General features: G+C 40.7%; 1 protein-coding gene across 1 annotated transcript in view; it reads right to left on the bottom strand.

Moving 5' to 3' along the window:
- Window positions 1–278: 278 nt before the first annotated feature.
- Window positions 279–15,293, bottom strand: part of LOC104077060 (receptor-type tyrosine-protein phosphatase R-like) — a gene marked incomplete at its 5' end in the record, with an annotated part of 29,380 nt that continues 14,365 nt past the window's right edge. The window contains 4 exons of the mRNA XM_009578157.1: window positions 279–1,490; window positions 7,964–8,077; window positions 12,064–12,221; window positions 13,429–13,539. Coding sequence (XP_009576452.1) covers window positions 1,397–1,490; window positions 7,964–8,077; window positions 12,064–12,221; window positions 13,429–13,539 — 477 coding nt within the window. The remainder of the gene's footprint in view (window positions 1,491–7,963; window positions 8,078–12,063; window positions 12,222–13,428; window positions 13,540–15,293) is intronic.

The following is a 15,293-nucleotide window of genomic DNA, read 5'->3' as shown; positions in this document are numbered from 1 at the left end:
GGAGAAGAGGAGGAGGCAAAGCTCTGAGGTCTGCACCAGGTCTTACACAAACTCCCCCCGAGGGATCAAGTGATGCTGGTTTTGCCTTCCCATTAGGTGATCCACCTTGCTCCCTGTTAGTGGGAGACGGATTGGAAGTGTCCTCTGGATTGGCTCTCCAGTGGTCTGAAGCCATGGTGGAGGCTAACCAAATTGTACTGGGCTGTCCCTGTTTATGGGGGTACAGGAGTGTGTCGTGCATTAACTACTCTAGGCAAGAATAGAGACTTCAGTAAATATTTTATATCAAGTGTAATTTATTAGCAGTATGAAGCAAAGTCAACATCACTGCATTAAAAACTCATTATACCCTGTAAACAGACCTCCCAGTGCTGTAAGTCATAATGCCAATTTTGCATTTTTCTTAAAAACAAACTCTTACTGAACGGTAAAAACAGTCATAGCAGCATTTTCTTTCCTGTATAACCTGTCGTGGAACAGTTCGTATCACTAAAGGCATCTATCTCGTACTGAAAGAGATAGAGCAGATAAACAACATAAGCAAAAAATCCCATATTAATAAAAGACTGACAAATATTTAAAATCCTTACCATTTAATATATGCTACAAAGTTTCTTTTAAAAGTAAAATGACTTACACAATTTGCAAGTACACTGGATTCGGGTCTGTAGCAGAAGCATGTTCTAAGACAACAGTATAGGGTAAATACATACACACTGAATAACAGACATTGTGCTCTGCAACTGCTCTGTAAGACCTACAGTAAATACACATTTAATAGTTAATAGTATGAAGAACATATATTTCCATATAAAATATTAACTGCTTTTGAATATTTTCAAAAACAAGACTTTTAATTTTTTTATTATCTCATCTTTTTTTTAATCCATAATTGAACACTTGCAATTTTAGCAGCAAGGAATATTATGTGGCCAAGAAACAAGCTCACCACATAATCAGTAATAGCACTTTACAGTACAGTTGACAGTCCATTCACAAGACACTTTGCAAACGTTAAAGCATTTATACACTTGATAAACATTTCTTCTGTGGAAGTTCCAATGTCCATCCGACTGCAGCAGTAGCACATACATACATTCCATATGGCAGATATCAGTATTACAGAATTAAACCCACCTTTAGATATATACGTGAAATCCATGTGTAGTTTCAGTACGGTACCTTCTTTATAAATCATTTTTGAGAAGCTCACAATACATTCATACACAGTAAGGGTCCAGCAATCTCTACACTTTTGCCAAACCGACCACAATCCTTTCAGAAGTTGGCCTCAAAGCCGCTCCTCCCACTGCAGTAAACTCCTTGAAGAAGTTGCTGGTAGGTAATGAAACAAATTACCTCAGGAGACTGACATTCGGTTTTACCCTCCTTGGCTTCACTGGACAGCTTCTGCAGAAAGTCTGCTTTCATACAGACTCAGTGCATGGTGCACAAATTCATACTGTTCGCTGGTCTGAACCATTCCACCCCTGAAAAGAGAACACATTGGAATGAAATTTATTTCTTAAGAATGCAACAACCTCCAGCCCCTGCCAACCCCATGACCACCAGATAATACGAGCCCCTTTCTCAATATTTGACTTGGAGTTTGCTTCACTAAGTGGGAGATTTGCCTGAGCAGAAGTACTTCCTTCACAACGTACGCCATCCAGCACATGCCCAGCATGAACCACCATTCCCGATTCCATCAGGGTAAGAACTAGAGAGGAAAACATCTGGCATTTACATTGTTAAAACCTACATTTCAAATTCAACACATTCATAGAGAATTTTGCTCAGTCACTTGGGCACGGAAGGCCAGATACACGGTTACAGCATTACTATTGATGGAGCAAGGGAGTATTCCGAATCTGGCCTTTCATTTTTGTCCTTTACTAAAAATGTAACCTTTGGTGACCCTCAGATCGCCTGTGCAGAGAACAGCTCTTCCTGTCCTCTTTCTAACGCCTACAATGCATCCTGTCTGAACAGCAGCCACCTAAGAAATTTTACAGCTGTGACTCATTTCAGCATCAACAATACAAAAGAGTTTAACTTGACCATAAAAAGGACTAGTTAGTTACAGCCAGCTTGGATTAGATGCCTACATTTAATACATTCACCTGATAACAATCCCTTTTTCAGGTCTACGTATGAGGATCAAGTCCCACATCTCCAGTGCCAATTGCAGTGTGGTAGGAAGGGGATGATGTCCTACAGGAAGGAGGTGTGATATTTAGTAAGAGTGGCACCATTCAGTTCTGAAATTAAACTGAGCCTCTTTCTGACAGTACTAAGGTCTTCCAGGTCTCATTTCTCATGGAGTGAAGCCTCAAGTTTACTTAGTTCCACTTTTATTACCTCATCTGCCAGGGTATTCAAAGCTACCTACTCTGCTTCTAGAACCAAGCCCCAGTTCATCCTCAGTGTTCCCTGGAGCAGCTAGTTACCTTTGGGGATATGAAAGAGTAAATGGCCATAGTGGGAAGGAAGACATTAAGATGTGTATTGTATTTGTCTTCAGCTAGATCTTCACTGAAACAACCAAATTCCTGAGGGATGTGGATCCAGAGCGATGTCGAAGCCAGGCATCTTACAGGAGAAGGTCTGGCAAACCCCCGTGTGATCCCTTCAGACACCCTAGCAACAAAAGGGTCTACTGATATACAAAGCTATATGAAAAACGGTAAAACTGCCTCAACAAATATTGTCCTTTAGTATTAGAGAATGTTATCTACAACTATAAGGTCCTTTTATTTTCCTTAGTGCTTCTGGATGGTTAAATGGCTGTGGCAGGAAAACATAATTAAAATAATACCTACTTCTGTAAGCAAGCAACCAGCTGTCTCTGCTCCTCCAGTGAGCTCAGGCAACTGTAAAACACCTTTTAGTGAGCTGCATGTCTATTATGATATGTTATTCCTAGGAATTAAATCACAGGCCCTTAAATGGTCCCATCTGGTGCAAAATGCAGCAGCATCTTAGCTTTGCCGACAAAGACATCCACAAATTCATAACTGTTAGCTGCCTGCTGCCTTCACCTGCTCTCCTCTGTGCCTGTCCTCTGCCTGGAGATCCAGCGAGAGTCTAAAGGTGATGGGAGGGCTTTGCTCTGGTCCTCTGTGCTGCTCAGCCTCCTTCCTTCCTTCCTCCTCACTGCTGTGTCCTGCCCTGCCCACGCAACCCCTTCCCAGCCAGCTTCCCTCCCTGTGTCCCCCATCAATGTTCCCCCAAGATGTGCTCTAAGGGAGTGCGTTTCCCAGGTTAGATCTGCTGTGTGGAAGGAGTGGAGGAAGGGAACATGTCCAGGCAGAAGGACTTGGCAGGAAGGGCAGGTTAAAACAAGTTTGGCTGCACTAGGCTGTTTGTGGGGGTGATCCTTGCTGCTTCCTCTTCAGCGCTGAAGTAACATACAAAATCCCCAAGAAGGCGTGTATAAGCCTGGCTGGGGCTGAACCCAGCACTACCGCATTTGCCCTGTGCTAGCAAGCATAACCGAGATGTTATGGTGCTTCTGAACCCTGTATGGGCAAACAAGCGCACGTTTGCCTGTCAGCTTAGGGCCACCTGAGTCTTATACAGAAGTTCAGACAACTTGGCCTTGTCAGTGCTATTATACACAGGATTCATAGAACCATAGCGTCACAGAATGGTTTGGGTTGGGAGGGACCTTTGAAGGTCATCTAGTCCAACCCCCCTGCCATGGGCAGGGACATCTTTCACTAGATCAGGTTGCTCAGAGCCCCGTCCAACCTGACCTTGAATGTTTCCAGGGATGGGGCATCCACCACCTCTCTGGGCAACCTGTTCCAGTGCCTCACCATCCTCATAGTAAAGAATTTCTTCCTTATATCTAACCTAGATATACCCTCTTTTAGTTTAAAACCATTACCACTTGTCCTATCACTAAAGACCCTGGTAAAAAGGCTTTCTCCATCTTTCTTATAAGCCCCCTTTATATATTGAAAGGCTGCAAAAAGGTGTCCCCAGAGCCTTCTCTTCTCCAGGCTAAACAACCCCAACTCTCTCAGACTTCCTTCATAAGAGAGATGTTCCATTCCCCTGATCATTTTGTGTCCCTCTTCTGGACCCGCTCCAACAGGTCCATGTCTTTCCTGTACTGAGGACTCCAGAGCTGGACGCAGTACTCCAGGTGGGGTCTCACCAGAGCAGAGTAGAGGGGCAGAATCACCTCCCTCGACCTGCTGGCCACGCTTCTTCTTATGCAGCCCAGGATATGGTTGGCTTTCTGGGCTGCGAGCGCACATTGCCGGCTCACGTCCAATTTTTCATCTACCAATAATCCCCAAGTCCTTCTCCCTTTTGTTCTAGTGCAAGGCTCACGTTTAGTAACAAGGAATTATCTGTGACCCTAAGACATCAATTTGTGCAAAAGGCTGTGTGGAAGAGCATTTCAGGAGGAAATCTGCTCAAGGAGGGAGGTTTCCTCTCCCGCATCCCTAGTGCCCAGAAGGGACGTACCCACAGCTACAGCACCTCCGGGTGTGCAGCCTTCATCCTCTGCTAGGCCACACTGCCAGCTCCTCTGAGAGCTGCTGGGCTCTCTGCTTCTTTGGGACTCTCTGGGGTGGTGCTCGGAAGAAAAAGCCCCTGGTGTCCTGAGGGCTTGGGGACTGTGACCAGCTCTGCCCGGGCAGCCACGGGGGAGGGAAGGGTCCTTTACCCTGCCCTCTGGCTTGCTGCTAGTGCAGCTGGATGCAGTCTGCTCCAGAATGAATGGGATGCAGGGTTTGAGATTTTTTTTTTTAACCTGAAACGATTAGTCAAAACACTTAAACAATGAATTGACGCACACTGGAAACTCTTTTCATCCTGTCTGAGGAGCCAAGAGCAAAGTTGTCGGACGTCATGCCAAGAATGTGCCTTTAAGGTTAAGAATGTGCAAAGTTTCTCGATATCACAGTAAGTCTTGAAGATGCCTCACATCAAACATTTCCTGTTTCTGTTGCAAAACATAAAAAATGAACTGGGAAAAAAAGTAAGCTGAGCAGACCTGTGGGTCTGTCTTTCTATGAATCCACACCAAGCATAGCTGTATCTCCATCCTGGGTCAAGATTTTGAGTGGATGGTCCATTTCCTCTTGTTAACTCAGCACAGATGATTACTGCCAGATCCATTCACCCCTTCACTTACACTAAACAGCTAAAAAGAAAGTGGCATCTGGACATACCTTACCTGGGAACAGCGCTCTCCTGTCTCGTTCTCTGTTGGAGCTCTATTTTAAATTCCATTTCCAGAGGGGCTATATAGGCAGTTAATTAAACTATTTTTCAGCATAACTTTTTGCCACCATCTGCAATTTGCCTGGATGCTTGTTTGGTTCTCACTGAGTGTGCTGGGTAGTGGGAATGTTTTGGTAAATCACTACAGCATCACTTTGAGTCCCTCAAGCGCAGTTCTTTTCTTTTCTCCTATTGCTTGATTCACTTTGGTAGAAATGTGATCATGGACCCATGTGACAAAAAGTTTACACACAAGTGGATACCATTGAGTGTTTTTGTTCCATCAGTATGTCTGCATTTGGGTGGTGCAGCTTTGAGCATGAGCAAGCCTGCCTGGGATCCCAGCGGAGATGAGGTATCAGAGATGAAATGATTCACTGTACCTCTTGGGCAGGTTTCTGGCTCCTAGGTGGTCAGATAAAACCATCCTTTTCTGATGAACTCTCTTTTTTCTGTTTTGTGAGGGCAATCTGATGTACAAAGAATAAATTGGAGCTCAGCTGCTGGCTAGCATCATGAGGAAAACAGCCTCATCTCTGTTCCTGCTCAGCTCCTGGTTGTACTCCACGCTGGTAACTGAAGTGCAACACAGCTATGGCCAGAGCCAGCTCTTGCAGACATGTCTAGTGGGACATTAAGTTCATTTTGCCAGCTTCACGCCACATGTAATGACCCTATCTCACACGCCACCTCCCAGTGACCAGCACGTCAGGACTGGGTCATCAGGGGAAGCGGGTCTCGTGGAGCTTTGTCCATGTGACTGTAATACTTGTCCACTTTATGAACCCGTGATCTGGTTGGGCTGGCAGTGGCTACTGTAGTCTTAGGGGCTGCTAAGCTGTGCCTTACCAATCCTTGCTATAAACTGACTGCCAGGAGAGCGAGACCCATTCTGCAATATGGCCAATTGGAAAAAGGAAAGAAAAAGTTTTTGGTTACTGAGTTTTGCCCAGAAAAATGTCTTTAAAAATTAAAACACAGATATACTTTTTGTCTCGGGCAATGCCTGAGAATATGAAGAGCTGAGGCACTTTAAGCAAGATCTCTGGAGTCTATTTATATAATCTGAAACTCAAAAAAATACAGAAATGCACAAATCACAAGACAATGATTTTTATAACAAGCTTTGTGTCACTGAGATTGCTGTTATGAATGTTTACATTTGGGTCAGATTTTCATTCTCTTTCCAAGTTTATCTAGGATACTAATACATATAAGAAAGTTCATTAGTCAGATGCACTCGATGAAATTGTGTTGTCAGTTATAATGCTGAAAATTTGGATTATTTTTTCTGTGGCTGAAATTATGACATAAAAAATTTTGAGTTTGCTTCCACTTCTCTACAGTGGAGTGTAAAAGCAATAAGAAAAAGGTTATCTTATAATAGTAATACTAAAATGGGGGAGAGCACTATAAACCTTTTTCAATAAGATGAACAGATAATCAGAATGGAGTGTTGGAAATTTTGAGTTGATAATTTAAAACAGAGTAAGCATTTTTCCCTCAGCTCTTCCATCTTTTTTGTTGCTGAGATTTTTAGGTCAGGAACTCCCCTTGGAGAATTTTACACTCTAAGTAGCTCATGTTGCCCTGTAAGGATCACATTACAATCTCTAGTATGATGAAGGCGCGTGGGAGGGGAAGGCAGAGGAGGTGATCCATAAAGATGGTCAGCTATATGGATTCTGGTCCTTCTGCAATTCATGGTTCCAGTACCTTTCAGAGCTCTTCAGAACACAAAAATCCTGTATTGTCCCTTTGACCTGAGCTCTTTTTCAGCATTTGCACCCTTATGGATTGTTTCCATTTAAAGAAGAAACGTATGTCAGAAGCAGTTAATATACTTGCAAGGAGATTTTATGATCTGGTACTTACAGAAGGCGAGGAATGAGACTTCTCTATTTGTGGTGCAAGCCTGTTTATTTACTTTATACAAAATCCTGTTTCCCCAAGCAGAATAAGAAAGAAAAATACAACCAAACCAGCAGCTTCCATTGTGCACAATACCCACATCCTCCTTTCCAACACAAATCTCTCTTCAGCCATGGTTTCACAAAACAAAGCACTCTGCAACAATGCTGGCTTACAGTGTTCCTGCTCCCAAGCTGTGAATTCAATCAGGGAATTGATCTGACTTAAGAAAATTCTGCAACAAATGCCTTGCTATTTTCTTAAGCTGGGTAAGTTTGCCAACCCAATTCAAAAGGACCCCCAGCACAGCTGAGGGAATAGCAACACCACCAGATTTGGCGCTCTCTGCTGCATAAAGAAACGACACACTGAGTGAGCCTGGATGTCCCTGTCAACCCAGGCTCAAAGACAATCCCTTGCCTCCAGATTGCCCCGTGTCTCATGTGTCCTAGTGGGATGCTGCAAACAGCAGAAAGCTCCAGGAGGGGGAAAGAGGAGTGCCAAGTGCCCAGCAACCACAGGGTTGCCATCTCAGGAGAATTTCATTCAGTGGAGTCTCACCCAGTTTCACCCAGAAAACAATATTCCTTACTCAGGATCTAAATACAAATGTTACTTTGAATATTCAGCTAATGCTGTCATAAGAGTTAGCAAAAGTAATGGCAGCCACTTCATGTAAAGCAACATTAACTGTGAAAAGGTTTTCAGAATCATTACTGATCATTACTGAATCATTTCAATAATGATTTCAGAATCATTGACTGATTTTCAGAATCATTGACTGATCTATGGTTCTTCTGGAACTCACCGATCCACTCGTAGCTGACAGACAATGCTCAATGCATCTACAACTCCCTCTTCCTTCAACTGTTGACAACCAATGGCCGTGGCAATAAAACATCCAGTTCTTCCTATACCAGCACTGAAAAGAAGGCAAAATTTAATAGGGGAATGGAGTTCACGGATCAAAGGAGTTAAGTGGAAAACACTGAACAAATATGAAAATACTAAAACTACAAAACATGGAATTGCTAGAACCCACAGTTCCTGGGTGCATGACTAGCAAGGGTAACTTCTCAGCTCACTGAGAAATGAAAGCGTGCACTGTTCCAGCAGTCCAGTTGTTGTGGGTAATTTGTGAGGCTTACACCTTTCTAGTTTGCACACAAGTGTATGGTAGGAAAAACAATCTCCATTAGCACCACAAAGTCCAAATATTCTCTGGCACAGTCCAAGCAAATGATGGAGGTATGCATTGAGCTGGGGGAAAAGCCCACCTAAAGGCAAAAGTCAGAGGGGCTTAATGTTTGAAGCCCTCAAAGTATACAGGGGTTCTGCTAACCATACCTCTAACCATGAAGGTAAGAAGGACCTAGAACCATGCTGATGAAGTTAACCCCCTCTCCTGTGATTCTGCAGGAGGGAGAAGGATTTGGTGCCGTAACTCTCCAGGTTTTCTTGATGCCTGCTTGGAAACAGCCATTTTGGCATTATTTTTACTCCCTGGGCCTCCAACGCTTTTGAGAATCTCTGCCCTACTCTGTTTCTTGCTTAAGTAATGTGGAATTCAGTGCAGCTCATCCCTGTCATGCTGCATGGCAGGAAAATGTGAGGAAAATAGTTAAAACATGGAGTCAGGGGTCCAGATCTCCATGCCTGGCTTTATAGTAAATTCTTAACCATTTGGTGCCTTGCTTTCTTCATCTCTGCAATGGGTATGAATGCTACCTGCCTTGTAAGAGCACTGCAAGAGTTATTTAAATTAATGCCAGGAAGAATACATTGAGTGTCTCAGATGGAAGCTTGATATATCTGAATGCAAAGTGTTACCAGGAGTATGTCCATTTGTTGCAGCTGAAACAAATCACTTCTACTCACCACAGAATGAAAGATAGGAGTGCTTTAGAGACTCAAGAGCCCTCCCATCTGGAAGTGAAAATTTCCAAGAAGACTCTGCAATATTAAATATATGAGGATGTCTAAGCCAACTGTGAGGGGATAATGAGATGTAAAACTGGCAGTGTAAGAAAAGATCGAGTGAGATGAAGATCCTGAGTTGACAGCCTGTCTCCTTGGACATCAATATCTATGGAATAAACATATCTAAAAGGAGAAGCATAGTTTATAAAGAGGGTTTTGGAGAAAGCAATCTAATGCATACCCCCATTCGCTTCCTCAAATATTTTGAAACCCTTGAAAGCAGGGCTAAGAAGTTTAAACAATTCAGATGTAAGTGAAGTTGGCTATAATGAAGGATTCTTTTTTCCCCTTTTTTCTGGGGTGGATTAAGTGTTCTTGGACAAGTTCTTAATATGTATTAAACAAAGACGGGTTTTCTAATGTGTTTTCTTCCTCAGCTCAGGTGTGCCGGTCCTATCTTATTACACAGCTTTATTTCAGACAGTGCAAGATAAAAATGACATTGTTCCTCACTTGCCTGACATTTCTTTCCTGGTATATCCAGAAAATATGGAAAGCTACTTACTTTGAAGTATATTATATATGTATATATAATATATATACACACACACATGGTATATATATATTTCTACTATATGTATTTCTATTTTTCCCTTTTTTTTAGGAGTTTAACATGTAGTAGCTCATTCATAACGACTGTGGTCTGTCAATTGGGATTGTGGAATATCGGACTGTTATCATTTTGGGATTAAGAGATGCAGGCAGTATGCTTTTTATAGAACATATTCATGCACTAGCTGATGAGGAAAGAAAAGCAAAAATTTCCAGCAGTAACTATAACAGTGTCAAGTTTCTGAGCATGAAAATTTTATCCCTTATTCTCATTTAAGAAACTCTTACACATCCTCCAATATGCCAAATTGCTGGTTCTTCTGGGAAGTAGAAAATGGCATTGTGGTCCAGATTCTCGGTCAACTTAGTCTCACTGACTAAATGGGGCTAAATTAGTTTTACATTTGCAGAATATAATTCTGTGTTCTAATTTTCCTTATTGATTCAATTTAAATAAAAAAATCTTTTCCCTCTATATTTGAAATCTCTCAATTAAAACTTGTATTTGATCCCAAACCACTTAGTTGCCATTAAACCCGAACTTATTTTGATGTACTAACTACACATCCAAAGGACAGATTAAGGAGATATTTTCCATATTTACCACATGCTTTCGATGAGTGACATGAGAAAGGAAACATATACCTTTCCAGCGAATGCCACTATAAGGATTGGTAAGAACTTAAAACTTTCTTCCTTTGGAAATCTGTGTCCTTGGCATGTGTGTAGTCAGATCTGCTGATTTTAACGACCAAAGCAGAAATTTACTTTTCTTCCTATTCTTTTGCAGAATAGGAACTACTTTTCTAAAAGAAGTAAAGTCCTTCTTATATGCCGAGTCCTGAACGGGCTCATCACTGATGTTAGACAGCACCCTATGCTGACAGGCTACAAGAAGACGCGTACAAAAAACTGAATTACTTTTTTTTCCACTTGTGTTATATTAAGAAATTATTGAAGCATTTCTGCTTCAGATTAAGGATCATTGTTTGAGTGTGCACTGCAATGCTCCTCTGGAAATAACTGAGAATTGTGCAGTTGTATCTGAGGTCCAAGTTTAAAAGTGTGCACGGGCTCTATAAGACCTGGATGACATCAACTGCAACTCAGATTAGAAGGGAAGAAACTATCTGACTAGAAAATAGTGTGTGAGTGAGTTTACCCATTTTGTAGACCATAGTATAGTGAGCGTATAGATAGCTGAGTTGTCACTGAAAAACTACTAATTTTAATCACAACTGAGATGATATCTGTGTCTTTAATCATGAATAAATTCCTGCTTATGACAGACCTTGCTGTCATATCCCTCACCTCAAAAGACACCCCGTTCTTCTGAAGACCTTCATTACTGAAGATCTTTACTGGAAAAATGGGACTCTCAATAGCCATCCACAGATTGTGGATTGTTTAGGGAAACTACTATTCCTGATAAAAACAGCTGCACAAAATTTGGGTAAGTTCCTTATTCATCACATTCTGGTTTTGAAAAATGATGGGTGGTTCAAATCTGGCTTCCATTTCTCTAAATCTCCTAAATATAGAGTTGAAAAGAAGTGGTTCAAGATGAAAAGTTCTGGTTTTGATGTACTTCTAGGAAAAAACCAAAAAGTACTATCCCAACTGTAAGAGATGTTTCATCAGAGTTATGAGACAAAGGAAGTAAGGAAACACTGATTTTAATATTTTTTTTCTGTTTTGCTTCACCTACTTCTTTCCACCAATATAACAAATCCAGTACTACTTCCTACTACTTAAATTGCAACATGGGGCAGTGAATCAATATAAAGCAATAAAATGGAATTTGAATTTAGTTAGAATGATTAGAAGGACATTCTCTGGTTCATTACAATTTGTGTGAATAACAGTCTACTCTTGAGTACTGAATAACACTTTGCTCTTGAGTATCAAACCAACTGCCTTTGTGAAAACGTTCACAAATTTTAGTACTAATGTGTTTTGGTCTCCAAATTTGTACCTGATGCCTCCTGTTCAAAATTGACTTGCTTTGACAACATTTTAGCCAACCAGTCACAGGGCATTGCATCTGACTTAGGTATGTAATTATGCAACAAGACTAAAAAGAAAGCAAATCATGAATAAGAAACAGAAGCAAAATAATTTTTCCAGCTGGTCTTTCAAAAACAGAGTTCATTAGCAGAAGTGGAGAACAGTTCAGAAACGATTTGCTAGCAACAAGGGAATTCTCTCCAAAACTCAAATCCTCAAATATGAACAGAAAAAGTCAATTAGCATGAAAAGGATCTGGGGAATTTTACTCTTCCCCAAATATGTTCTTTGTTTAGGAGGAGGACTGTTTGATGTGATTAGCTGTGGCCTTGCTTTGGGCAGTCATTTAAGAGAAGGATAGCAAATTACCTGCAGTGCACAATGACAGGCCCTCTGCCAGGTGATTCCACCCTGTCCTCTTCTACATCCAGCATGAGCTGCAGCAGAGGCTGAGCGCTGTCGGGGGTTTTGTGGTCCGGCCAGGATGTGTACCAGTAGTGTTTCACACTCCGGGACTGACTCCCTTGCTGAAAACAACATGAAGATTTTATACGCACACTTGTGGTGAACAATTCTTTTTATTTCTCTCAATGTTATGGTAAAAAGACAGTAAAAATGTTAAGAGAGATTTAACAGGTTTTTTTATTAGACTCGAAGGATGCAATTGCAGGGGACAGGCGTGCTTCCAGGTACACAGTTGTAAGAAGGGTTCGTGCACCTGAAAACTTAGCTGTTTTTCCAGCTATGTGAGTTATGCTCTGTCCATCTGACTACTGACTTGCTGACTGTGTTGTCAACTGGGAATTGTCAGAGATCTGTGTTAGATCAGCAATAAGATCTAGAGAGATTAGCTTGATCTGGGCTTCTGAATCGGTAAATTATTATATATTTCTGCTACCTTTTAAGGACATTATCATAAGGGTCTGATACTAAAATTATAAGAGTATTTAAGTTAAAGGTGCAGAAGAACTGCCCTTCTAGATTCATCAAACATCCCAGTTTATCCAGTCATTCTCTCCAAGAGAGGCTGCTACCACTTACTTCAACAAGGAAAGGGGCTAAATATGGGCTAGAGTAGTTTCTGTTGGACGATATGACTTCTGCCCACTTCTCACTGCTTGGGCTGAAACACCACACAACTTTTCCCAGTTCATTATTTATTGTAATGCTCTGTCAGGAGCAGCAGATGATGCAATCCGATCGCACGTAAGTGTAATATGGGGAGTAACTTAGAAGGGGAGCATCTGCCTTATTTTGCACAGTTAATGTTTAGTCAGAACCATGAAGGCATGAAGCTTTCCTTATAAACTCCTTATATTTTTAGCTTCTCAAATGGGCTGTAGATGCACTCAGCACATAACGTGAGCAGCGTATCTTTTTCAGAATGATGCTATGCTAGTTCTTTCATTAACTAAAATCCCTTTACGTCACCTTGGCAATGCTAAAAAGGCCTCAAAGCAAATATAATTCAAGAGAGTGAGACTTGCACTCTTTTTGAAGCCTTTTTTTATTGCCAGAGTGATACAAAGCAGCAATACGATAATGTTTGTACATTGGAACACAGCAATAAGTGTTCCAGCGCTTTGGTCTCAATCATACCTTGCAGCTGTGAGCTTCATAGCTCAGTTACTCCTCCTGTAAAAATTTATGCCCTTTAAAAAAAACACTTTAACTTTATTTAACATTAAAAAAATAAAGCATTAAGAACAATGCTTCTCAGATGCAGATTGTTACCTTTATTGTAAGCTGACGGACAGTATAGTTCTCGCATTCTTGCACACTGTTAACAAGGACTTCAACCTTCCCATAGATTCCTCTTTTTTCTGGCCAATAGAGCACGCATTTCTGGAAAGCAAGCATCAGTGTCATCAACAAACTGGATCCTGGAGCCATATTCACATCTAATTTTTACACAGAACGTATTTGTCTGGAAAGTTCAGATTAATTCAACTGAGGTTTTCATGTCAGAAGTATTCCTAAATAAGATATTGCAGGGTTCTTAATGAATGACCTAGGCCTGATTTGCAGGATCTGAGTTTTTCAGATATGGCCCTCTATCACTGAACACTTTGAACAGCTGTTTTTAATCTTAAAAGCTCAATGAAATTCAGTTAAAGGAATTTTTTTTCCATATTCAAAATTAAAGATTCTTTTTTCTAGAACATTCTTTAATTCATAGAATTAAATTTATAAAGTTTGCTCTTTCCAAATGGGATTTCCTTCTGAGCAAGAGATTCAGAATTTATCCTTTCCTCACAAGACTTTTTATCCTCTTTACTCTCCTGAGCCCTGATACAACAAAGCATGTAAATGTGCCCTTAGATCTTACTGAATTCAATGGGACTTAATGTGCATGTTAAAGTATTTTGCAGAATCTGAGTTGTCTACTATAACTTACTGGAAATGAATGTTAAAAAAATCCATCAGTCTTGCTAAAGCTACACAAAATTATATACAGAATTCTTAATGAATCAGTAGTGTTACACTATTTCAGCAATGTATCTGACAAGCATCTACTAAAAAGGAGATGAAGAAGTAGTATTTACAGTATGAACCATTTTATTTTTCCCCTGCAATAGTTTGCTTATTTTCAAGCCAACTGCAACTTCATATTCATTTCCATTAAAGTATCTCTATAGTCTACCTGAAAGCAAACATCCCTGTTGTATAAATACTTCTCTAAAAATAGATGCTTATTACCTTAAGAGTGTAAGGTGTTTGAAAGCCACATTTTCTGAAATAATGCTGGCCAATCTGACTTGTTCAGTAAACAAAAAAACCCCCCAACAATTAAAGAAAACCTTCTTTTTAATATCCAATGCACAGGTAAAAAAAAACACCGAGAGAGTAGACAGTTCTACAACAATAGGAGTCCCAGAAAGAACTTGTTTGTATTTACTCACAAACTCTTGCTGAAGAAATTGGTATATATTTAGACAGTAGCCTACATTATGCAGCAAAATGAAACAATCCCTTTAATATAATTAATTGCCATAAAGCATAACTCCCAGTAAATCCTGCTAAAAATGAACCAGAAAAAAAAATCAGTGAAATGCAAGGCTTTAGCACCAGGTGTGATCTTTAAGCTGCTACTCTACTTGATAACCCAATAGCTGATTGAACCGAATCATCTCTGTTGTATAAATACTTTTCTGAAAATAGATGCTCATTACCTTAATAGTGTAAGGTGTGTGAAAGTCACATTTTCTGAAATAATGCTGGCCAATCTGACTGGTTTCGTTCAAATCCTGTCTTTTGCAGAATTACTCGAACATCCTAAATTTGCTGTCTCCCCGAAGACATCAAGAATGGCAATAAAATACTCAGAAATTTGTATGGAAAAAAGTGTTCACAGGATCCACAGTCCCCCCATGTGACACATATAGCTACTATCATCTGCCAGATCTGCAATTCATGCCCCTCCCTGTGAGTGTAGTTTTCAGTGCTAATATGGGAAAAAGAAAAGTCTAAATACACAATTGTACCCTGACAATCAACGACAGTTGAGTCAACCCCTGAGACTTCTTGATAAATGCGAGCATGCGACGCTCACTACAAAGCCTTCAGGCACTCCAGAAGAGTGTTTTTCTTGACTCTTT

The sequence above is a fragment of the Fulmarus glacialis genome, unplaced genomic scaffold, assembly GCF_000690835.1.
Source record: "Fulmarus glacialis isolate BGI_N327 unplaced genomic scaffold, ASM69083v1 scaffold385, whole genome shotgun sequence".
Lineage (NCBI taxonomy): Eukaryota > Metazoa > Chordata > Aves > Procellariiformes > Procellariidae > Fulmarus > Fulmarus glacialis.
The sequence above is the reverse complement of the archived record's forward strand: the minus strand, read 5'-3'. Positions and strand labels throughout refer to the sequence as shown.